This window comes from Acartia tonsa, chromosome 9 (genome assembly GCF_053477335.1).
Source record: "Acartia tonsa isolate MP-2025a chromosome 9, ASM5347733v1, whole genome shotgun sequence".
NCBI lineage: Eukaryota > Metazoa > Arthropoda > Copepoda > Calanoida > Acartiidae > Acartia > Acartia tonsa.
In genome coordinates this window covers 32799748-32826595 of record NC_137268.1, presented here as the reverse complement: position 1 = coordinate 32826595, position 26848 = coordinate 32799748, and the positions used below count along the sequence as shown (strand labels likewise).

General features: G+C 31.4%; 1 protein-coding gene and 1 long non-coding RNA gene across 4 annotated transcripts in view; both read right to left on the bottom strand.

Moving 5' to 3' along the window:
- Positions 1 to 1347: 1347 nt before the first annotated feature.
- On the bottom strand, positions 1348 to 1820 carry LOC145328803 (uncharacterized). Its single transcript, XR_013882644.1, has 2 exons — positions 1731 to 1820; positions 1348 to 1501 (listed from the first exon to the last, which is right to left on the bottom strand). It is a non-coding gene; the product is annotated as an uncharacterized LOC145328803 (long non-coding RNA).
- A 72-nt stretch (positions 1821 to 1892) lies between these two features.
- LOC145328801 (uncharacterized) overlaps positions 1893 to 26848 on the bottom strand; it is a 119812-nt gene continuing 94856 nt past the window's right edge. For 2 of the 3 annotated variants that reach the window (XM_080172671.1, XM_080172672.1), the window contains exons 54-59: positions 20501 to 20577; positions 17765 to 17864; positions 4026 to 4074; positions 3510 to 3580; positions 2749 to 2824; positions 1893 to 2110 (exon numbers count right to left, since the gene is read on the bottom strand). In XM_080172671.1, coding sequence (XP_080028797.1) covers positions 2028 to 2110; positions 2749 to 2824; positions 3510 to 3580; positions 4026 to 4074; positions 17765 to 17864; positions 20501 to 20577 — 456 coding nt within the window. In that variant the 3' untranslated portion in view covers positions 1893 to 2027. Of the gene's footprint in view, positions 2111 to 2748; positions 2825 to 3509; positions 3642 to 4025; positions 4075 to 17764; positions 17865 to 20500; positions 20578 to 26848 lie in introns of those variants that run through there. The other variant, XM_080172673.1, reaches the window with a different exon arrangement.

Below are 26848 nucleotides of genomic sequence, written 5' to 3'. Positions count from 1 at the left end.
AAGATTGAAATCGATAGGACAATTCTAACATGCCTAAATTAACGAAAAAGGCTATCTATCTGTGACGAACGGACGTACGGACGGACCGACCCTAATTATAGAAAAGCTTTGCTTTTAAAAAATAGGGTAACGACATAACCTTTATTTTAATTAAAATAATATATTATATTTATCTATATTATAATTATATTAAATATATAACATTAATATCTATTTACATAAGAAAAACATAAAATACTTAAAACATTAAAAATATAACATGCAATGGTAAATAAACATTTATGCTTTCAAAAATATTAAATTTTTATTTCTCCTTTAGTGCAAAATTTTTTTGTACGTTATTACAATAATTTAAAAGGAATCATTTATTATTGAATTCAATAATTAAAATATTAAACGTACATATAATATTATAGAGAACAGTTTTACACATCACAATTATATGTTAGATTTCCTCCTTTGTTTTAAAATAATTAATAAAAAGGGGTGTAAATCTTTTTATCATACATTATCCTATCCCAATTCTCTGAAGAAAAGTACATTTGCAAAGGTTCATTGAGAGTCGTATATCAGATCAACATAGCGTTAATTTTCAAACCAAAAAAAGACACAATCCGTAAAATATTTAACATTTTCTTTTATAACTAAAATTGACATGAGGGAGTCGACTCTTCCTTCATTATAGAGACTTTTGGCGTAGTCACTAATATAATATTTTAAAAAAAGTTTGATTTGCTAGCTGATGTGATACATGTTCGGAAATGAATGGACACCTCTGAGAATAATTGGTTTCTTGTCAATGTCGAATTAAAAACAAGAATCGTCTGCTAATTTCCACCTGCCAGGGGTAAAGGGATCGGCCCCCTCAAATTCAATGTTTGGTGCTTTTCCTCAAGCGATCAAGTACCAAGCGGTCATAGAAACCACTCCAAAAAAATTAACCAAGTGAGATGGTTAGTTCAGTGCCAAAATATTAGTTTGAAATGATTTAATGTACAATCCATTTACTTATCCCTTTATCCATGCATTAATTGTTTAAACGTGGAGAAGTGTTTTTTTCTTTCTGTACTATACCGTTTACTTTTTAGAGATTTTATAAAAGAAAATAGTTTATGAAAGTTTTCGGTCAATTTATATTAGATTTAAGGTTTTTGGAAACAATTTATATTTAGATTAAACTCTTCAATTCCTTTTTTTTCCATAAACATTAAACATAACAGAATATAGGCGATTTCCCCGCACAATATCTAGTCGAGCAAATATCCATCCACTTTATTTAAAATTAACAAACAATTACGAGGGGGGTAAGGGAATTTATTACTTAAAGTCAAGTTAGGTTAGATTAAATTAAGTACTTGGGGTAGCCCCGCGGGGTTAGGACACCGCAAGCTCCCCCAACTACCTTGTTACAATTCACCAAAAACATGGAGAGGGGGGAGGGAATATATTGCTCGATAGGCATTATGAGGGAAAAATCAAAATATGAATAAGTAATAATTTACTAGACATTAATTAGAGAGGGGTAGGTTTCTGGTAAAATCCGTAAAGGTTATGTGTTATAAGTAAAAAACAGTAGAACGATAAAAATTTATGTTAACTTTAAAAAAAAAATTTTTTTTTGTCTATAGTTCTTTTCAATAAGAAATACACATATTTAGTGAATATTATCGTTCTACTACTATTTTTAAGCCTTAAAACACACACCTTTACGGATTCTACCAGAAATCTACCCCTCTCTTTATCACTTTATCACTCTAATGTTTCATTGAATCATTATTCATGTACTATTGTGTTCTTTAGTGAATATAGACCAAGGCTAGTGTCTCAGCCACGCATAAGTCATGAATCTAATCCCGATTTTGTGCAAAAAGACACCGAAAAGATCAATTTCTGGTTATGAATAGATTTAGACATCCAGCAGAATTTTAAAGTTATAATAGGACAATTTCACTGCAACTGAGGCTTACATGCAGCTGACACAAGACTGCCGAGCCCTGATATGGATAATAATAATTAATTGTACATCATTATTGAAGAGATAAATGTCTGAGGGAAAAAGTTGCACTCTTATCTGATAACTGTTGTTCTGGTACTTCATTTCTTAACTCAGCTAAAATAAATACATCTTATTATATAAGGTAAAGATTCTTTTGTCTGAAGCCTAAAATAAATGAACATTAAAACAATTGAGTTCTCTATTTAGGGCAAGCTTTACATAGGTCTTGTGATGGGTTTAAGCTATTTATTTATTTAAGTCATGGGATGGTTTTAAGACATTTATCTAGTTCCTCTCTGTCCCATTTAAATACAGAGCCACTACATACTAGGGGCGAAGCAGCTAGTAAAACTTATAGTACAAGCAAAGTCTGTCTGTTCATAGAAAAAACTGAAACTTTAAACAAATTATGATTTATAGTTGATCCTAATCTTACTAATGACGTGTTACCTTTTGATGCACGACTTTTACTGGAAGTCCTAACTCTGCATGGTAATGAGTTGCGCATTTTTTTGGACCAAGGCATTATGTTGTGACTCTGACATAGCAGCAGTAAAATTAAATCCCCACCGACGTTGGATTATACAAATCATATTGTTTTTCAAGATTGGTTTATATAAGAAACATACAGATATAAATCCTGGCTATAAAAATTCGTCACAGGGCCGAAGGCCTTTGGTAAAAAATAGGTTAATTTTATGATTTCTGTTTTGTTCTTCTTTAAATGGTCTGTAATGCGAAAGGAATATTACCTGTATTGATTGTTAATAATTCTCCTTCATCTTGTCTATAGCTGAGTCCACTGACGGATGCCGCATCTTCATAAGACTAAAAATTTTATATCTATTTGTTTTGATGGGCCATATTAGTATTTAAACGCAGGGAGGGAGGAAATATTATGGGCTGTTTATTACACTAGTCCTCAAAGTTTTATAATAACTTTTTCTTATTCGTTAACAACTTTGGGGACCTTCTTGAATTATCATTGGTTGAGCAAATATTATTTATTCAAGATTTTGAACAAGTTTGCTTTTAAAAAGTTCTTCATAAAACCACTCCTGAAGGGAGTTAATTAATGGCCATTTTATCAGTTGCTTTGCTAATGTCACGGAAATGCAGCCTTAAATAAATCATATATAGAGAGGTTTTATAAAAGACTTCATAAAAGCAAAGTTGTTCAAAACTTTAAATAAATAATCTTTGCTTTTTTTGTCATGATTATGCGGTTACTCCTAAGGGATGAAAATTAAACTTGAAATTTTAAAATCTAATTTTCTCAAAAAGGCCTCATTTTAAGATTTTCGTTTTCTCCACTAAATTTATATGTTCATTGGGACATTATAGAAACAGTTGGCCTTATGTCTGGGAATTTTTTTTCTCTTACTGTCGCTTCGAGTGAACTGTGTTACGTAATTATGATATTTTGAGTTTTATGAAAGTATAATTTATGTAAAGATTAATTAATTTAGAAAATGCACAACCGTAAAAGTGATATAAGCCTGAATTGAATTACCTGTTGAGAAACTGGTGGCGTATAAACTTTACTGGTACTGGCACTATCATTGTCCACTGGTAACTCAGGTTCTAGACATAATATAAACTTTACTGGTACTGGCACTATCATTATCCACTGGTAACTCAGGTTCTAAACATAATATAAACTTTACTGGTACTGGCGCTATCATTGTCTACTGGTAACTCAGGTTCTAAACATAATATGTCATTATTGTAAGTAACGGTTCGTGAAAAGAAAACGAATTAGCGGGTTTCGTCGTATTTTCACAGTAGCTTTTCTCCTATTTCTAGCCCCTGGTGGGGGCTCTAATCCTGCGGGGCAATCATTAACCATTACCTAGCCTAAATTATCCTATCAAAAGCTACTGTAAAAATACGACGAAACCCGCTACTTAACGTTATCTTATCTTTTGAATTATAGTTAATTGATTCTTTCATTTGTACGTAAATATTTTTAAATGTTTGAAGTAAAATAAAAAAATCTATTGGAAAAAAGCACGTTTAATATGATTACCTCTTAGCATGGCTAAATGATCTTTTCGTTGATGGTCAAACAACTTCGCCTGAAAATAATAATAATAGTTAGACAACTATTGATAACTCTTTGATAAAACCGCCTTTGTCTTGAAGTCCTGCGCCTGTATTTGTGGCAGGGCATTTTCCCTATATAATACATCAATTAACAATACATGTTCAGTTTGAAACATTTGTCTATGGTAAGTTTTAAAACCTATTAAAATCTTTGCATTGGACGAGTGAAGATGCATCAATAAAGATGAGAAAATGGGAGGGTGGTGGTAACCATCCCCCCCCCCAAAAAAAAATAGTTAAAAACCTTCCCGGGACCTATGAGAAGCTACCCTGTTAAGGATAACCCGATCGGTTCAGCGGTTAGCGGGATCCTTTGGTACAAACAAACAAACAGACAGACAGACATCGTTGTACTTTGTATTATAGATGAAAAGAGTAACATCTTTGTATAAATAACTTTATAAACCTTACAAATCTAGTAATAATCGCATTAATAGAATAAAGTAATAGGATGTATATCCGGTTGTCTGTATGTAACTTAGGATCTCGCAAACCACAGAACTGAAATGGTTCCTCAAAACAGTGAAGCTACTTAGGTCCAGGGGAGGTTTTTGTCTATTTTGGGGGAGAGTACCTCAACCTTCCCAAGAAAAATCAACCCTTAAAAAAACATCCCCCTTTAAAAAAATATTTTTTGTTCAAAAACAAAGCAATTATGTTTTGTAATTAACAACACATATAATAAATGTCTTTCTGAATCTAAAAAGTCATTCAATATTAATATAGTAAATCTGTGTGATCTAGCAATTAACTACGTGTTATACTATTACTTACTAGCATTCAAGTATCTAATATATCTTAATAAAAAAGCGAGGGATCGAAAGTTTCGTGGATTAAAAAAATCAACAATTTACGCATTTGAAAAATAATAGATAGGCATTTGATAGTTTTCAAAAGCGAAGCTGTTCTATAATTAGGCTCGGTCCGTCCGTCCCTACGTCCGGAACGGATAGCTTTTTTCGTTAATTTAGTTTTAACAACAATTTTTTTGTGATATAATTATCCGATTGATCTGATTTTTGCATATTGATTCCTGATACAACAAAGTATAATGTTTTAAGCGAAGCAACTCTATAATCCTAAAAATTCAAGTATGTCATTGTCCATAAACATTATCCTGTATAAAGCAGTTTTTCAACAAATTTACTTACAATTTTGTTTCAAATCTTATACATTTATTTTCTGGCCATTCAGTTCTGACACAATACAAGTGTTAATGTCCGTTTGTACTACCGTTTCAGTGCTTCGCTTTTATGGATGATGTCGTCCTTGTTTATCTAAATTTATTATACAGAAAAGAATCACAAAATCTGTTAAAATGAAAATGTTCAATTGATGTCTTTTAGATTTTAGAAAAACATTTGATATTAAAGCAATCTATTTAAATGTAAATTATCAAGTTGATCCAACTTTAAATATATTACACCCAATTGAAAGGCATTATGAATGAAAATTGCGAAAATTAAAAACATAACAAAAACTACATTTATCGGTAGGTATTAAGACCAATATTACTCATTTTCAAAATACATTATCATTTATTTATTAAAAAGTAAGAAAAAATACATAAGTATTTTTAGATTCAATAAAGGTAAAATTCAATAACTGAAATTATATGCAACATCGTTAAAACTTTTTGAAATTATAACTGCAACGGCTGGCAAACCTTCCCATAAATTTGCGCAGCGCATTGTGCAATAAAGAAGAATTATGAAAATTTACAACGTTCATATCCTTGCATCATAAAGAGAGAATTTGCCAGTTTATAATACAATAAACAATCTTAAAGTTTATAATAAAACAAGCACAATAATTTCCAAAATTAACGCAACATCAGGAAGGGAGGGGGTATTTGGCTGTTTATTACACTAGTCCCCAAAGTTTTATCATACAGTTTTCTTATTCAACTATGGGGACTTTTATTTGAATTTTGATCGGTTGTTAATTAAGTTGAGTGTCCTAACGTTTCAACCACTAATTGTATTTTACAGAAGGGGTAACTTTTAAAAATTCATGAGGATGAACATCAATATGTCGGCCTTTGTCTTATCACTTTAGTTCCCTGCGCAACATACATTAAATATAAACACATTAAAGACACAAAATCAGCTAAAAAGCAGTTTATGAATTGTTTGACAGACTAACGTTTACTGTAAGCTGATACATAAAAATACATAGTATAAAAATTAAGAAGATAGAAAGCACTTAATTTAATGTTTAAATAATAAATATTGAAAATTGAAAAAAATTGAGAAAAAAATTTTCTAAGAGGATAACGCCCCTTTATATTATCTTGATTGTCAAAACTCTTCAACCAACAATTTTAATTTACGGAAGGGACATTTTGTTTATCATCATTTACAATCGTCACCCCTCCCCAAAACAAGGCTAAACCACAACAGAGGTGGATTCTTAACAAAAATTTGCCCCAATAATCGCTTAGTGGGGCAAAATTGTTATCGTGAAAAATCTGCCAAAACCACATTAAAAATCTACAAAAATTGAACAAAATCCTATGTTAATAACCCTTCTATGATTTTGTTTAATTTTTGTAGATTTTTAATGTGATTTTGGTAGATTTTCACGAAAACAATTTTGCCCCACTAACCTCAGAAGTTGTACTGTAAAAATATGCTGACTAATATATTTGAACTAAGAATAAAGTTTTTATATAAAAATGACACAAATATACGTATGTAAACTTATGATCAAAACTTGAGAACAAACATATTGGATAGTTGCTAATGGATGAGTTACAAAATTAAAAACATTCAACCAAACTTTTTCTTTATTTAATATGAAAAGTCGAGTAACAAGGGCATAAACTGCGGCTAAATACGGAATTTCCCCGGATAGCTAATCTATAACTCAAATGTCCGTACCGTCGGTCTGTCAGAAATGCTCTAGTAAACGTCAAATTTTAATGGAGAAACTTTTTTTCTCAGCTGGTATCAATTTAAGATTTAATTTAAAACCCAATCGGTCCAACGGGCTGTTTGGGATAATCTACGTGATATTAATAATTTATATTATAGACAGCTTTTCGCGGATATTAAATGAAAAATTTGATGACTAAAACCAGTTTTGTTAGACCCGAGGCCGAATTTTTTATTTATTTTAATATTCGTGTAAATTTGTCTGTAATACGATGTTGTATATTATTTTACAGAATGGCTGAGAACCGGTTCTAATCCAGCAGATATAAGTCGGTTACAAAGCCATACAGGAAAATATTTTTTTTTTATGTATTTTTCATCTTCTCGAAAACCATCGTGCACTTGTGAAATTATACACCCTTGCTAAAGAATTATCCTTGTTAAAATGTTTTTATAATAAAAAAAAATGTTGCATCCAGTGTTTTAAACATCTATAGTAAGAATATAACTCATCCAACGACCCAATTGTGTCATCTTAAATGTTGATTGCTGTCGCTGGGTGTTTTCACAAAAACGGAAATAAGAAATGACTTAAACTTAGAATGTTTTGTGATTCTAAATCAGAAACACATGAAAACTGGATTTTTTTATTTTTATTACATCTTTAGGTTTACAACAAGCAATCAAATCAATTAAAAAATTATGGGATCAATTAGATTTTTTCAGATTCATAAAGTTGCAAGTATAATTTTTCCATTAAGGCTTCGAAACCGATTAATATCCGCTGAATTAAAACCAATTATCAGCCATACTGAAAAGTCATGTACAGCATCGTATTACAGACAATTTTCCACGAATATTAAAATAAAATAGAAAATTAATGCTAGTTTGTTTTAATCTTAAAATTTTTCATTTTCGCGGAAAGATGTCTATAATACGAGGCGATAAATAACTAATATCTAACAGCCTTTTTTCCATAATATTCAAATAAAAACTTATGTTATTTTGATTGAACGCCACATGTGAAATGTTGATTGTTTGCTCTATCTACCATGCTGGGACAAAATATGTTTTATAGTGCTCATACCCAACTGAAAATATTGCCAGCAAGTGTTAGTGGACCCAGGTGAGGAAGGAAGGAACATTGAGTAGTAAATTATATGGATACTTTCATATATTCGTTTTTACTTTGGGTGCATATAAAAATTCTTGTTTAAATTAAAATTGTATGTCCATTGTCGTATTCTCAGGTTTAAGAAAAATATTATTGGTCCCTTTCGTGACAACGCCTCTTAAGGAGCGTTTTATCATATTTTCACAGTAGCTTTTCTCCTATTCCTAGCCCCTGCGGGGGGCTATAACCCTGCGTGGCCAACTGCCTAACTCTGAAAGACAATCATCTAACTTAACTTAACATAACCTAACCTAAAAAGCCAAAAGCTATTGTAAATATACCACGGTTGGACCCTCAGATGTCAAAACTTTATTTAAGTGTTTGGCCAAAATGACTTTGCAATTGTATCTGTAAGTACGTCTAATAACACCCTTTGCTATTTTTAAAATCCTAGAAAATTTTTTTTGCAAGAAAATTGCATAAATTCGCAACCTTTTTTAGAACCACTACATAACTTGAGTTTTAAAACTTTTTATATAAAATCCTTTTTACAAAAAATATCAATAATTACTTAAAATTAAACCTGAAAGAAAAAAAATCTCATTACACGTGTTAATTTGCATGTTTTAGGTCTTTTTTTGAGGAAAGTATAACTTCCACATTTTTGACAATAATTATATTTTTTTAACATTTCAAAGTAAAATATAATAAAACTTAAACGATTTTTCTTGAATTATCAGTTGAAAATTTCATCAAACATGCAATTTAAGTGATGAAAATTTAATAAAATCATTTTTTGAATGTTTAGAATTACCAATTTTCTACATTTAAAACAAAATGTTAACAAAATTTAAAAACATTTTAACATATAACTTCAAAAATCAATAACATTTTATAAAAAGATGTTTCAAAAAATAAATCATTAAAAGGTATTAAAATGCATTTCAAATTACTTAAAATTAAAACGAGAACATCTTTTTACACTGTATTCTGTCTAATAGAGTTTAAATGACATGATTAGTGAATGAAATATTTCCTAAACTCATTAAGCCTTTTTGTGACTATATTAAAAATAATTTATTTTGTCTTATATTGTTTTTTTATTCAAATATTTGACAAAATTTTCCCTACGTCAATAAAATAAAGTCAGTTTTTTACTGTTTCCAGGTTTTTCTTTATAATTATAACAATTAAATATAATATAAATCTTCATTATCTTTTATTTGAATTATCATACACATTAAAATGTAAAGTATAAGCTAGAATAGCACTTTTTTTAACGAATATTTTAATGACATTATATCAAAATAATTCCTCTTAAATATCACACAACATATGATTGGGAAGTATAGCCATTTCTTGGAGGTATAATATTTACAAAAATACCATTAATTCTGTTTTTATCAGAAGTTAAAAAAATTGAACAATTCTAAAACAATGGTTGGCTGTCTAGATATTGAGTACACTAAGACTACGGCTCTGTTCTATTGAAATAACGTTGCAAAAAGAGGGGTTCTGAAAGTAATCTACCTAATTATTTTTAAAGAACCAACAAGTACTGTCAGTATCTTTTTTCTTGTAATCTAGCAGACAATCAAATCATAACACAATTTTCATGATAAAATATTCAGGTTTCTACTTCACATTTTAAAAAATATACTGATCAATAAAATGTTCAAAATTTTACTTTGTACTAATTGAAAAAATATGTTGTAATTCTTATTTTAAAGTTACATTTTTATCCCTGACAAAATCATAGACGACTTTTAAAGGCATCTTATCTAAACTTTTTGAAGAAAAACTTAAAAACGTTAATTAAGTATTAAAACTATTTTCTTCGATTTTTCTGAAGTTATTATCGCATTCTATGGGTTTTTTATTATCATTTACTTATATCGAAAGTGCCAAACATTGTACCCTAACTTATTCATTTAATAAAAAACCAAGCGTGATACGAAGAAACGCCCCTTAAGAGGCGTTACCACGAAAAGGGACTATACCTAAAAGTCTTTAAGAGTTAAAATTGAGAGGCCAGGTTTGTGTGTTCAACTAAGCAATTACTTAAGGCTAGGGCTATCGCCTTTCTTAATAAACAAAATGCAAAAAGGATAATTGGGGATAAGTTAATTTCTTACTCACTCAAAAGCACAGAAAAAAATACTTAAATGCCAGATCATCTACAAAATTGCAATGGAAGTCATAATTGCAAATTATCTTGAATACAAAATTTGCAAGTTTGTAGAAACTCCATGTTTTCTTATCTTGGGCATTTCATCTGACATATTACAATGTAATCCTTTTACAAAGTAATCAAACTTTTTTTATATTCTTGCAAATTAGACTTTGGAAAATAGGCAGGAATCTTAAGGGATAAGACAATGGATGATAAATTGATTACAATAAACAAAATTATTCGACACTGGAGATTCAGAAATGTAGAGTGGCAGCATCTTAAATATTATTTGACAAGAAATTTAATAAATCTGTCACAGATGCGGATATACTTACCTTTTAAAGCTTGATTATACGGAAGTTTTGCAAAATTGTATCTAATCGTACTCATGATCATTTTAGTGATATCAAAATAATAGATCATATAAAATATTATTAATCAAAAAAGCTAAAATATCAACTTGTTGTACATGGACATTCGGATTTTCTGGTAATATTACAGAGCTGCTAAGATTTCTAAATTATACATGACTGTTTTTTAAAATATCAAGTTTGAAATCGATAGAACAATTCTAAAATGCCCAAGTTTCCGAACAGAGCTATCCTGTAGGAAAGGACCTGCACTAATTGTAGAAAAGCTTTGCCTTCCTAAGTACATGTCACGTGTTTTTGCTAGTCTACCTTACACATTTTGTAATTAACTTAAATTGAACACTATACATGCATTCATACATACCTAGATATCCTCATATTTTTCACTCTTCCCACTTTATGTTACATCGTAAAAAGCAATATTTTCAACCATATCAAAGTAGGGTAGTTCAATTTATGCACAAACACACAGAGATCTGAAGGGATATGACAATGGCCAATAAATTGATGTACATTCCGAATGATGATACACAAAAATACCCCTTCTTCAGTGGTTAAAACCTTTGGACACTCAGCAAAGTGGACTAACCAATCAAAATTCAATAAAAGTCCCCAGGTTGTTCAGCCAATGAATAAAAAACGTTCTTAAAAGACTTTGGGGACTATTGTAATAAACAGCTCAATGTCCCCTCCCTCCCTGAGATGTAGAGCTATCATTGAGATCTTATTAGACATATCCCAGTAATAGTATGAAGATTTTAATAATTTTGAGAAAAATAAGAAAAAATGAAAAAAGAGATTAAAAGAGAAGGAATTACAATGAGAAAAGGTGATAGATAAAAAAGAAAGTAAGATAAAGATGAAAAAAGAATCAAGAAAAAAAAGATATGAGGAAAAAAAGACGTGTATTATAGTCTCTTTCATGGCAACGCCCCTTAAAGGGCGATTCTTCGTATTTTCACAGTAGCTTTTCTCCTATTTCTAGCCCCTGCGTGGGGGCTCTAACTCTGCGGGACCAATGGGCTAATCCTGCAGGGCAATCACATAACCCAATATAACCTAACCTATAATAACCTATCAAAAGCCATTTTTAAAATACAACGAATCGTCCTTAAGGGGCGTTGCCACGAAAGGGACTATTCCCAAAAATACCCCTAAAAAGAGAAGATATTATAATATATTAAAGATACAAAGCATTAAAATACAGGTAAAAGAGTAAGAAAGTGAAAAATGTAAGATAAGAATTTAATCTTAAATACTCAAATTTCATGGGTTTGATAATGTATGAAGAATAAATATTAGCCCAAATTCCTAAGAACTACATTTGAAAGCTGTAAGAATTTACCTCCAATCACAATTTCACAATTTAGCTAATGAAAATATGAAAATGTTCGAAAAATGAAATACCCTAAAAACAGAATAAAGTACATGTTAACATGGTTGTAAGCTTCTATTTACGGCTCAAGTTTTACGAGAAATTCACATAAAAAAGTAGCATATCGTAAGATAAAGATAGGTAGAGCAAGGATGACAATATCCATTGTAAATATGTTGCACGACAGTAGGTACTTCAATTGTGAATGTAAAATATGTATTATAAATTAAATTCTTTTTAAAATCAATAAATAAGTTAGGTGTCAAAAGTATTTCTTTAGATAAAAGTAAAACAAAACAGTTACTTATTTTTTTAGAAACTAGAACTAAAAGGATTTCAAATGCTATACTTATTATTTTTCTGCTTCTAATATGCGACAATCAATTTAAACTCAATATAAAAAGATATGCAGACGAACGGACGGACAGCAAAGACAAACTTTTTGAGAACCATCATTTTAGATGTCCCAAAAGCTATACGAATGACGAGAAAGCATTGGTGGTAGAAGTGAACACCAGATGCCTTTGTTTCAAAAAGCATAATAATTCAAATATAGAGTTCAGAAGTTCAATAGTATTAAATTTCTTTTAGGATATGTTCATCATATTTTCTGTTAGTTAAGCCTCATATTGCACATTCCCAAACTCACATATTGTGACGGAGGAATAAAGTATATTATAGATTAGCTTCACATTGTAAGTGAGATAAGTAGAGGCATAAAAATTTACAGGGATTAATAAAGTTTAGTTAAAACCTTTGGTAACATCTAATAAAGTTTTGTCAAAAGCTTTGTTAACATCAAAGTTTTTATACCTCAGTTATACCATTTAAGTATTGGATAACAAGGATGGCAAAATACATTCAAGCTTAGCGAAATTAAGTAGTTTTCAAAATTCTTTATTACATTTTGTTTTGGTTTATTTAATTGTCACAATCAAGGACGTCCAAGCTTTTCACTGAGTAAGAAGGCAGGGAAATTGAAATATATTTTTTTTGAGGGGGGGGAGATAATCTGTAAATTATAGAGGCAAGGACGTTTAAGCTTTTTTTTGGGTGGAAGGTAAAAACTAAAAACCAAAAAGAGGGAGAAGGGTTATTCCCCCTTACCCCCCCAACTTGGACGTTACTGGTCACAATCTAGTGACTAATGTTCTTATTTTCTTCTTTTTAATACTTTAGGAAACCTAGATGTTCATTAGCTATATAAAACAAAAAGTTAATAAAAAGTATTTATAATGTCCATTATGTTAATATAAAATATCCAGAATATAAAGTGATTCTCGCTGGGTATTTTATGAAGATGATAAAACAGTTTGTAAATATTTAATATCTAGGTACTTTGCTGACAATATATATTTATATCATGTTCTTAAAACAAGAAATTTACATTAATTTTTAAAATGAACGAACATCATTTTAAAAAAACTTTGCCTCTTATAATAAATTTTGTCTAGAGCTCGATCTTTAAATCGTTTATAGGTGATTTAAACCGGGGCGATTCATTTGGCGCACCATCAAATTATTAATATCAATCTTTAAATCGAATTTGCATGGGCGATTTGAATCGGGCAGTGGCGCGGGCCCGGCGCGGCAATGGCACTCACCGAGTGGCATTGCCGGTTTAAATCGGGGTGAATCATGCACTGAGCCCCAACAAAAGACCCATTGCATATGTAATAAATGGATATTTTTTTAATTACTTTAATATTTTATTGCAAAACTATCGTGAAAACATTTTTATAGTTATTTTTAAAATAAATTATATATTAATGTTCTATATAAAATACCATACTGACATGGTATTTTATATAAAATACCTTACTGGCACTGCTTAAGTAATAAAGTTGTACTGGCGCGGATCGATATTTTAGTGAGTGCGCAAGCGATTTAACAACACCGCGCCGAAAATCTTTTAAAAATCAGGTGCGCTGTGGCTTACCACCAGCGCGCCTACGGTTCACCTCTGAATCGCCCCGATTCAGCGCGGCATAAAAACGATTTAAAGATCAAGCTTAGGTGTTTACGAATCCATGACAAAAAAATTTCGATGCTCTACTATACCCCCACCCCCTCCACATTCTTAAAACTTTTAAGCTTCAAAATCAAACTGAATTGTAAGGAAAAGTGTGCGCTTAATTTTTTATTAATTTAGTTAACATTTGAGAAATAACACATCTTAATTAATTTGCTTTCTTAAATTTTAATCATATTTCTAATTTTTTCTTAAAAGTAAGGACAATTTTTTTTTTTTTGGGGGGGGAGGGCATTTTTTCTAGGAGCTATTTCTCTTTAATGGGCGGCATTACCCTCCACAAAATATTTTTAAAACATTTCCAGGACCTATGAGAAGCTACATTTTAAAGGAGAACAATATCAGTTTAGTGGTTAGCAAGATCCTTCGTTAATCACAAACTGAGAGACATCCTGTTATTTATGTTAGGATTAAACTAACCGAGCTTCAAATATTAGAATATTATAATATCCCTTTTAAGAATTATAACTAGAAAAGTAATATGATAATTAATATTTCAGAACCACAGGGAGAAAAGGATATCCAACTATAAGATAGTTTTAGGTTTCAATTCAATTTATCCTATTATTGTTTTCAAAAAGAAGGAGCTTTCTTTTTCCTGACCTTTCAATATATAAATATTTTTTAAAGCAGAAAATTAACAAGCTACCTAATGCAGGAGAGTGCGGTCAAAGATCTCTGCTAGTTAATGTGTATTAAACGGTTGCGGAAATAAGCATACCTTGCCAATATATTTTGTTTATAATTTCATACATCTTTGCTACTATTGGGTGTAATCATTCTTGTTCTGCCATTTACTTATCCCTGAACCCCTAAATAGCCCTGAAAGTCTGGAGAGACAGAGAGAAAGTTGAAATTAATTTGTAATCTAAATTCATAAAAGTCCATCCTAATGTGAAGAATGTAGGAAAATAATTTTGTAAAATGTGCAAAGAAAATAAGTTTAATGTTCCCAAATTTCCATATTCAAATTGTTATCATATTACCCAGAACCTAAAGGGATAAAATAATGGCCGACAATAGGTTAAAGTTGTTGCAACTTTTGGACACCCAACTTAATGAACCAATCAATTAAAATTTGTAAGAAGAGAAAGGAGAGTCAATGATTGATCAATAAATCTAAACCCCTATCGTCTCTAATACTTACGAGCTACCAAAGAAAGAATTGAACACAAAATAATAAGAGGAACACATTTTTTCGTCCATTGTATCATCCCTGTATCTTAAGTAGGGTTTGAACGGACTTCTAGAACCTTAAGAGGGAAAGTAGGTGGGATTGAAAAATAGCCAAAAACCATTTTAAGTCCATTTAAAGTTCATTAATATGAGTGTTCAAATGTTACGTACTTAATTGTCATCTACAGAAGAGGCAATTTAGTACATCTTTTTCGGCCAATGTCTAATCCCTAAAAGAGTATAATAGATTAAGTAAACCAAAAGCAGCACAAATTCTTTCTTGTTTGAATTATCAAAGTTGTTATTTTATTGAGAGATTTTAAACAAATTAATGAATATTACTTTATATTCTATAAATTTTCGTTGAAACTTTGTATAATAACGCAATAAAAGCTTGAAAAATAAAACAATAAACGATGAGGGGGGTTGGGGGCATTCAATGAAAAAAAAATTAATCAACACATAAAATTCTAAGATATCAAATCTTTTATTGACCTATTCCTGAAAATATGTTTTTTTTTTAAGTGGCTGTATTTGTGTACTTTAAACCTTATCAAAGTGTTTGATATCTATTCTTGTTTATAAATTTCCTCAGGATATGTAAGCATCCGCTTGTAGTCGGGAAGGTGATAGGTTCGAATCTCGGACCGACACCGCGTCATAACTAAAGACGTTAAAAATGGTTCCTACTCTGCTGCTATGTCAGGTGCGCGACAAAAATAGTTAGAGTAGGGGGAATGTCTTGGCCCAAAACAGGCGCAACTCACTACCATGCACAGTTAGGACTTCTCAGACAAAGGTCGTGCAATCAAAGGGTTGGTTGTCTGATGGGCAAATGGAAGCTTTACACCGCAATCATAGGGCTTAGGGCTTACAACCCTATCTTACATCCATATAAAAGCCACATTGTTACAGAAACACTGACAAATTGTCAGCGGCCTATGCTTCCTCTGTGGAGTGAAAAGGGCTTGTTACTGTTTTTTATGTAAGTTTTTGTGTAATGAAGAATCTCGTTAACGGCAAAACCGATGTAGTTCTCCGTAGTTTCTCATAGGTCATAGGCCAAGCGCTATAACTATTTTAGAGGAGAGTACCTTCACCCTCCCAAGACATATCATAAATGGAAAAATACCCCCCCCCCCCTAAAAAAGGGAAAATACATTCCCATATAAACAATCCCTTAAATAGTGGATGTAAATATTCATTTATTTCCTGGAGGTAGTCATTTATTTCCCGGAGGTAGTCATTTTTAGAAGATTTTTAATTTTTTTTGGAAGATTTTAGAATTTTTATTAATTATTAAAAGAAACTTGATATCAGGGATATAAATGATCATAGCCGGGAAATAAATGAAAATTAAAAACCAAAATTAAACCACATTTTAGCATAGAAAAATGAGTTTTTTGTTTAAATGAGAATGATATTCCTGTCCAGTTTTTTGTTTAGGAATGAATATTTCTTACCCTCGTGAATAAATGATGACCTATCGGTCAATCATTTATTCACTACTAAAAATAAAATTGAAAGTGGACGGTGGACTTAACCCCTCTAGGGGAGCAGCCAATAAAAAGAAATCTTGTATGAAACCGAAAACAAATATGAAATCGTTCTTCAAATCTTTTCATGCAGTTTTAGGAAATGCATTTAAGAATGAATTTAAGTTGTAGCGTGCAGGAAATTTATCAATTCCAAGGAAGTTATAAATTAGTCTTATTTCTTCAGAATTGTATAATTTTTGTTGAAATTATCTTTAAACACGAGATAATATAAGTTTTCGATGTATTCTTTTCCTTTTAAATCATGAAAAGGAATAAAAAGTACGCATTGAATTACGTAACAATTATTTGAAGAAAAACATAAGGTACATTTCCATGAAGTATACAATATCATTTTAGATACTTAAAGCAGTTCAAATACCTAAACTACTTCAAAAGAATTACACCATAAATACAAGATAAATAGGTAACATTAGAATGTTAAACCCGCGACCGTGGCTCAACACGTAGCGCATCCGCTCGTCGTCGGGAAGGTGACAGTTTCGAATCTTGGTCCGACACCGCGTCATAACTAAAGACGTTAAAAATGGTTCCCACTGCTACTATGTCAGATGCGCATCGTAAATAGTTAGAGTAGGGGGAATGCCTTGGCCCAAAACAGGCGCAACTTGTTAATACCATGCACAGTTGGAACAGTTGGGTCGTGCATCTCAGAGAGTTGGTTGTCTGATGGGCGTGAAGAGAGGTTTAGTACCCGAAGCAACACCAAGCCCCCTAGAGTCTTAACTCTTTGTCAAGCTAGAAATAAGATGCACACAAAATTATGTTATTTTATGACAAGAACCTTGGATATGAAAAAAAAACTACTGATATTGATAATTCTATATTGATGCTATTATTGTAGAACCATCCCTTTCACGCACAATTAATTATCTTTGAATTTGACAGATTTTTTAATTAAAACAAACAAATCCTTCCAAAAAATTAATCACTATTATTAAACTAAAAGAATAACCTAAAACGCACTGATATCATTTCAATAAGCTTACCTTATCAACGTATTGTTTATGACACGCAGAACAGCTGTAGGGCAAAGACGACTTTCTACCAACAGCAAGCGCATACGCGGCATCGTCACTTTGCACATTCCTAAAAAAATTTAAATAGGTATAATTAAAATAAAATATATATCAAGCTTAAATAGGTACCATTTGACAAAAATGATACAAGTATTATGATTAAATAAAAATATTCTAAAGAAAAGGGGGGAGGCGGGTGTGACACATTTTGAAACCAAAACTAAAAGCCAAAGGAACTCAACTAAAAAAAGAGTTACAGCATAGTTCCACATTGCTCCTCTTTAAAGTGACTGCCGTGGCAAATTCCAGTGCTGTTTAAGTCATGTTCTTTTGACTTTTAGTTTTGGCATAAAATATGTCACATCTGTCCCCTTCCTTTAAATATTAGAATTTGTTGAAACTATTTAATAAACGAGAATGGAGGGACAATGAATAAGAAAATTATCTTAAACATTAAGCATTTATTCAATGTTTTGCATATACTGCAAAGAAACGAACAACTAGGCACAACTCAAGATATTTTTCATGCGTAATTGGCGATTACAAGATTCTATCAAAATTTGCATACATCACAATAATATAAATTTCAAGTCTTAAGATTCAAAAATACATGTTGCAAAATTAAAATTCTTTAGTTTATGTTCTCTTTACATAGAGATATTATCATATCATAGAAAAAAATACTGGGATAACTTTTTCAGTCCAAATGCATTTCGTGGAATTACCCCTTTGCTATGATTTCTAAGTCAGAACTAACTTAAAACTAAAACAACTATTTCAGCATGCAATATATGCAGGGTGGGGAAAAACCCAGGGTTTTTTTAAAAAGCCCAGCCCAACCCAACCCAAAAACCCTTAAAAACCCAGGGTTTTAAGGGTTTTTATGGGGGTTTTATTGGGTTTTAAAAAAAAACCCTGGGTGGGTTTTTTTGGGTGGTTTTTTTGTATGCCCACCCTGAATATATGCCTTATTTAAGCATTAAAACTCTTCTATTTATTTGGTACGTGTCCAAGTTTTTAAAAAATATCTATTTTTACAAAAAAAAACATTATTTTTCAGACATTAATTAGCAAATGCAATAAAGTGTCTAGGCACTAAAAAAGACCAATGTTTATTTTGTAAAAAAATGTGTTTGTTGTAATGTTTGCCATTAGCAGATGTAATTCAGATAAACAAGGATATTGAATCTGAAGACAAACTTTAGTAGCGAAGTAATTCTATAATTCGAAATTTCCTCCCGTTCCAAGCTACACAAATGGGGAAATGTTATTTTCACAGCTGCTGTTTAAGATATAAGGCATATTTTTTTATGCAAAATTCCCTGTATATCAATGTTCAAAAAATTAAATTTTCTTGGTCCGACGCGACGTTGGTCCATTGGTAATGTTATAGGAGACGTCTAAATTCTAAAAGGAATTAGTGCTTTTCTTAAGAAAGAAAACTTTGATTGTCTGTCGGTCCTACGTTAATGGAATGGGAGACAAAAAATGTGATTTACTCGGCGTCTATTAGAGATAGAGGCTAAAACACAGGTAAAAGAGATATACTTTAATTGCAATATTTCTAATCCCTATCCCTGAACTGAACATGTATGTAATTCAGGGATCTAAAGGGATAATATAATGGCCAATAAATTGATGTACATCCCCATTGAAGATGCACTAAATTATCCCTTCTGTATATTACATTTAGTGGTTAAAACATTTGGAAACTAAACTTAATGAACCATAAGAATTCACTAAAGTCCCCAAAGTTGTTAAGACAACGGATAAGAAAAAGTATTGATAAAACTTTGGGTACTAGTGTAATAAACAGGCCATTGTCCCCTTCCTCCCAGTGTATGTAATTAGTATTGTAATCATGGCATTAAGTTCCAACACAAAAACCATTACAGATTTAGTACCTACCTTCAGTAGCAATGGATAAGTTAGGACTTATTTTTTGTGGAGTTTTACGAGATATTTTTACCTTATCCAAAGAGATAAGACAATGAACGATAAATTGATGTACATTATATATGAACTAACCAATTAGGATCTAAGTATACAAAGTTTTAATGGCAAAATTATGAGAAAATGTTCAACTTTGGGACCAGTAAAATTTATATTCCAATGTCCCCACCCTGACCCCCCCTGCATTTCAGATTTAGTAACTACAGTAGCAAAGGATGAGTTGAGACTTTTTTGTAGAGTTTAACGAGATATTATTACATTATTTTTATACTGTGATCTAAAGGGATAAGACAATTGACGATAAAATGATGTATATCTAAGTTATTGTATATCAAAATTACCCCTTCTGTAGATTAAAATCAAAGTTGAACTAACCAAATAGGATCTTCTAAGTACACAAAGTTTTAAAGCCAAAATTCAAAACAAAATGTTCATAAGCTTTGGGTACAGGTATAACTTACATTCCAATGTCCCCTCTCTGAGATATCAATTACCTATTTATCGCATCGTATTATAAACAGCTTTCCGCGGATATAAAAAGTACACTTATAAGATTAAACCATTTTTTTAGAGCCGAGATTTCAAAGGCACAGCCTAACAAAACTGGTTTTAATGTTATGATTATACATTTTATATTCGTAGAAAACTGGATATACTACGATGCTATACATTACTTTTTAGTATGGTTGAGAATTCTAATCTAATCCATCGGATATTAATCGGTTTGGAAGCGATTCTGGAAATCAAGCATACCTGACACTTGCTGGCAAAGGTTGTCCAGGATGTTTCTTCAGGATATGAGCCTTTCTTTTAGAACTCGACTTATAGATCTAAAACAGTTAATGTATATATATAGATTTATAAAGTCTAGGGTTGGCAATCTGAATCCGAAATCCGTACAATTTTGGAATCCTGAATCCGTTATTTTAATAGCGGATTCTGATTGTTAATTTTTTAGGCTGAAATTAGCGTCTTGAGTTTTTTTGGTCCGGATATATATTTTAATTTTTAACTAAGTCATTTTATTAAGAAATAAAAAAGTATTTTATTGTTTCTCCTTAACTACAGGTATAATATTAGAATCTACTGATGCGTTTTTTTATATTTATTTTCATTTCACAGTAGCTTTTCATGCTTATTTTTAGGTTAGGTTAGGTTGAGTAAGGGTTAGTAAATGGCCGCTGTAGGGTCTAGAAATAGGAGAAAAGCTACTGTGAAAATATGAAAATAAGCAGCTTTAGATTCTATCCAGTACCCAATAAAATTTAATCCCATAAAAAATTTTTAAAAAGACCATTTAAAAATATTGATAGAATCTGGAATCCGAAAATCCAGAATCCGTCAAAAAAATAAGAATCCGGAATCCACGGATAATTCCGTTTCATTTTACGCGGATTTTTGTAAGAATCAGAATCTGGTCTAAAAATTGGACATATTGCCAATCCTAGTATAAACAGACAATTACTATACTGGGATGCCCCTGTTGGGGATCTTTTCGTCTGCTAGCTGCTCTTTTAAACCCCGAACCACTTCATTATGCAATCTACATTTTCCTGGATATTTTGTCTACGGTAGTCTATAAGTGTACAGCTTTACAGTACATTGTTTCTATTTGTTAAAGCAACACGTATGATAAAAGAAAAAGATTCTTTTTAAAGTAAAATGCTTAAATTTCAATCAAAATCTATATTTTTTTATTTTTTATCGATCCACGTCATTATGCAAATCAAAAGAAAATCAATGAGAAAACGTTTGTTTTGCACTTTTCTCCACTTTTAAAAAATGATTCTGATAAAATAACAATTTTTTAAGGGATTTATGCATTCATTATAATGAGAAACAGTTTAAGGTAGATTTTAATGATTTTTCTAAATAAGAAATAATTGAAAAAAAGAAATTCTATTCTTATCATTTTAGAGGACAGCTGCTGACCCCCAGTCTTATGGATGAAGCTAAATACATGTTAAAGATAAAAATTACCCTGAAAAGTATACAAAAATGTTTTTTGATGTGTTAAAAAAATCCAATTTAAAATCTTGATTTTGAGGATGATGGCCTTTAAGATGCTCTTACTGGTGGTGAAGGTGAGCTAAATGTTATCTAAGTACATCTAACCTAATATACCCTAACAAAATCTACTGCGAAAAGACGATGAAACCCGCTACTTCGTTTTCTTTCCATGATCCAAAAATACTAGGTAGATTACATATTTTTAAAATGCATGAAAATGTAAAATTTTAGTTAAAATTAACATTTTGTTTCATAACAGGCTTATTTTGTAAAATTGGTCGCATATCCAATTCGCACAAGTGTGTGTGTGTGTGTGCAAACGTAAAATATTTCGTATCATATTTCCCTTCTTTATTAAATCTCTCCTTTTCAAAATAGCTGACATTTGCAATTCTTTATTTATATCAACTTTGATACCTAATGATTCTTTTAAATAAACTATTTAATAATATACCTATGTTTTTTGGCGGAACGGGGGTATTTTTCCCCTCCCCCAATATAGTTGTAAACCTTTCTTGGACATACAAGAAGCTTTATTGCAAAGGAATACCATATTGGTCCAGCGGTGAGCTAGATCCTACGGTACATACAAACAGATAGACATCTTGTTACTTATAAATCTTTATTACATACAATTGTTTTTGAATTTTTAGCGGACACAAAAATCATAGGTATCGATAAACTAAAATTATTTTTTTTGATAAAAACTTTATATTAGAACTAGCGGCTTCGCCCCTAGCCTCTAGAGGCTTTGCCCCAAGAGGTTTGATCAACCTAATTTTTGTATTTTAGATTTAAAAAGAAAAAGTAAAAAAAAAATTTTTTTGGGGGGGGGTTGGGGGTGTCCCACCCCCCGAGAAAATAGCTTAAAACCATCACAGGACCAGTAGGTATATTTCCTAAAGAGTAGAGCCCAATCGGTTCAGTGGTTACCGAGATCTTAAGCTTCAGACGGACAGACGGACAGACATCGTTCTACTTTGTATTATAGATTGTCTTTGGTGTGTAGTGAAATGAAAAAAATTGATTATTATATGGAAAATCAATATAATGGGTGCTCTACCTCCTAGTGTCTATCGAGCACTAACCCCCCATTCCCTAATTTCTTAAATAAATTGATATGTATTTTTCTCTCATGCCTAGACCCTACGGGAATACTTTTCCTGCGGGTCTTCCCTGTACCTAATTTAAGCTAGCTAAACCTTGATTTAAAGTTAACAACTCACGAAAAATTATTACCCCTTCAATTATTCCAAAAGAAGAATGTTCTTTTTGCTTGACTAGCACTTAGAGAAAACCGCGGAAATTGAATATGAATAATAATAAAGGGAATTATGGTTTCATTGTGTTTGTATTCAATTTATTTCTATGGAGAGAAAATCAAAGTCATTATTTTGTATTTAAAAATTTTTACACACTCAAAAATAAAATCAATATTAATATCAATAAATGTATTCCACGGAATTTCAACAGCTGTTTTTTTGTGAAAACAAGACCGCTATATACGTTGCATATATCACAAAAATATAATTTTCAAGTTTTGATATTTTGAAAACTACGTAGTAGAAAATTAAAATTCTTTGAAATATATGCCTGAGAGGTGCAGTTTTTAAAAAATTAAACAAAAAATATGCGGTTTAAAAAATGCATTTCTTTTAAATGAAAGTTTAATGGACAGACAAACAGTCGGCCTATCATTTAAATTCTTTTTACTATTTTGTTCATTTTACATAACATTAACTCCTCTTCAAGAATGCAACCTAATCTCAGTTCTTCACTTTTTGAGATCAGCTGAAAATGATTTCCTATTCAAACCCTAGTTTCCTAAAGTGTACAGCAGATAACCCAATTATTGCAGATCCTATTTTCAGCGACTCCGGTCAAATGGAAAAGCGATTTAATGTATAAACGATTTATACATTATACATTCAAAAAATTTAAATTTTTCAAATTTTGATTTTTTTTTTAAGTTTGAAGCTTTTTTAGCTAGTAGCAAATATTGAGATAGGACGCGGAAGCTACGCACACTTTCGGAAACTAAATTCAGTTCATCCTTTTTGAGTATATGTGGTGTACATGTAAAAATGCATGAAAAATATTTTAATAAATCTTTAAAAATATTAACTATGGAAAATATCTACCTAATTCAAATTAATGGCAATTCAAATACAAATTGTTACACAATTTGCAGCGATAAATTTTTCTTACTTTGGAGTATTCAATAATAATTTTAATGTATAAAATGCCAGTTATATAAATATGCAAAAATAAAATAAAGTGATGTAATTATCATAATTTTGTATTCTAAATGAACACTTTGAAAGAGGTGGTAATAAGAGTTTGCTCTTTTGGTTCAAGTGAAAAATTACATAATTATATTGCAGTTACTCGTAGGGTTTCTGTGTCTCCCCACTTGGAGTTTTCTTGATATAAATTCTATATGAACTAATTGGCTTCATTTTTTCTAAAATAGTGAATCCTAAGACAAATATGCTTTCAGCAATTTAAGGCTTTTGTTAATTATTACAAAATTTAATAAATACAGAATACTGTAAAGGACATACTTTGATATTTAGGATTTTATTATGGATATGCATTAATTATAATACTGTACAATTACATATTGTTGTTCTAGGATTCATTATTTCAAAAATCAGATGAATAGGATAGTTGTATCATACAAAAAGTTGTTGTCTGCAAAGTTAGAAAAAACATATTTTAAATAGACGTTCAGACTTGCTACACTTTCTAAATCCTACCTAACAAGATTCATAATGCAAAGTTTGAACTCGATGGGACAATTCTAACATGTCTGAATTAATTAAAAGAGCTATCTGCTTTTAAAAACGTCTCTTGAAAAAAGTCAACTACCCACAGCCCCACGTCCCCTTAGAAATTTTCCTACTAAACATCCCCCCCTAATATTTTAATTTTCCAATGGAAAATTATATTAATCAATCAAAATTCTAATTTATTACATGCCAAATACAACAAGGCTTGCTGACGTTCATTTTTGATATTAAAATATAAATAAAGCTTTTTAAAAGCGAAGCTTTTCTATAATTAGGGTAGATCCGTACGTCCGTCCGTCCGTGACGGATAGCTTTTTTCGTTAATTTAGGCATGTTAAGACTATCCTATCGATTTCAAACTTTCTATGGTGTTTTCTTTAGTAGTTAAGTACGATTTAGAAAACATAGCAACTCTATAATCATTACCAGAATGTCCGTACGTTTATTTTAAACATGTTGATTATTTTACTTTTTTAACAACAATTTTTTATGATTTTTGGTATATTGATTCCAGGGACAACAAAGTATAATGTTTTAAGCGAAGCAACTCTATAATCAAGTCCTAAAAGTGTAAGTATGTCATTGTCCATGAACATTATCCTGTATCAAGCAGTTTTTCAACAAATTTACTTACAATTTTGCTTCGACTCTTATACTTTTATATTCTGATTATTCAGTTCTAACACTCTACAAGTATTAATGCCCTTTTTGTCTTACCGTTTTAGAGCTTCGCTTTTATGGATGTTGTCATCCTCGTTTTTTTATATTTGTTGGTTTTGTGTTGGAGATTAATCTTATCATAATAAAATAAACATAACAGTGACATGATTTGATTTGATAATTTCAATTTGCTTTCATCCTTACATAAAAGTATCGAAGTATCTGTTTGTATCGAAGAATCTCGCTAACCGCTAAACTGATACGGTTCTACTTTAAAAAATAACTTCTTGAAGGTCCTTGGAAGGTTTACAAGTATTTTGGGGGAGCGTACCACAGCCCTCACAAGAGAATTCGCTTCTAGAAAAGAATACAAAAAATATTTTTAAGTGCCGCTGGGTGGCGTTACTGTATGACTTACTGGACTTTCCTTCGAGCAAGGAACCGGAAACCTTTTCCTTTAAAACTACAACACCTTCAGAGCCCCTAGTTACTGATTTGTTATGACATCCCCTCTACTTACAATCATTAGAGGAAGCGCGGTTATACCGCAGTTTGATCTATGGCACAACCCTGTTAAGGTCCATTAAGTCCATTTGTTTCCCTCTTCAATTATTTAATTAAGAGGATGCGCAGTTTTCTGCAGTTCGGCAAAAAATATTATATATTCCGGACAGTAACGTCCGAGGGTCCGAAGATTGAATTTAATACGTTCGTACACGAAACCGGACATTTTCTCTCTCCGTTTTTCGTGACGGGAGAGAGGATTATTATACCCCTAGGGGAAGGCATCATATTCTCCCTTTGGGAAGGCAATTTACTTTACGTTCCCCCCACACCTTGGCACAAAGGGGACGGGGGGAAAATACACTCGAGGAGACGGAGTGAGCGCCCACGGACTTACATATACACACGCACACATATACTCTACGGACAGACGTACATCACAGAGGGTCGGTTTACTGATTACATATCCGCGGGAAAGCACAGAGCTAGGGTTGTGAATTAAGGCCACGGGACACTCAACAGAAGAGAAGGGGGGAACACACACATACTCTCGCACGGACACTCACACACACACACATACACACACACACACCCACTTACATACATCTCTCGGACTCGCTTAGTCATACATTTGAAGAACTAGTGAACGCATAACTGCTCTACAAGCGATATGGCCTTTCGGCGACAATTAAATCGCGAATTCCAGTTTTATGTAATTAAGTTAATATGTTATAGTAAAGGATATGACTATTCCTTTATAACGTTTGTTATGACGTCCTATTTTTGTCATGTTTATTTAGATTATATCCAGTGCATGTGATAAAACGATTTCAGCCAGAATATTCGGCGGTTTTTTATAATGGAAACGTTTTTTATTTGATTTTTGAGTTTTAGACGAGATTTTTTGTTTTCCCAGGTGGTCGGTTCGAGCATCAAGACCCCCCCCCACAGAGGACTGTCACAATTTTTCGGGGTGGTACTTCGAAAAGATTAAGGATCATAGGACCACCAGAAAACAATAAATCTTGTCATACTTGGGTTGAATTAAAATGTTAGTGAAATAATCCTCTGCTTTAATTCATCCCTGTTTAAATCATTTCATATGCAACTTGGAAAACTTCTTTCTAAATACGTA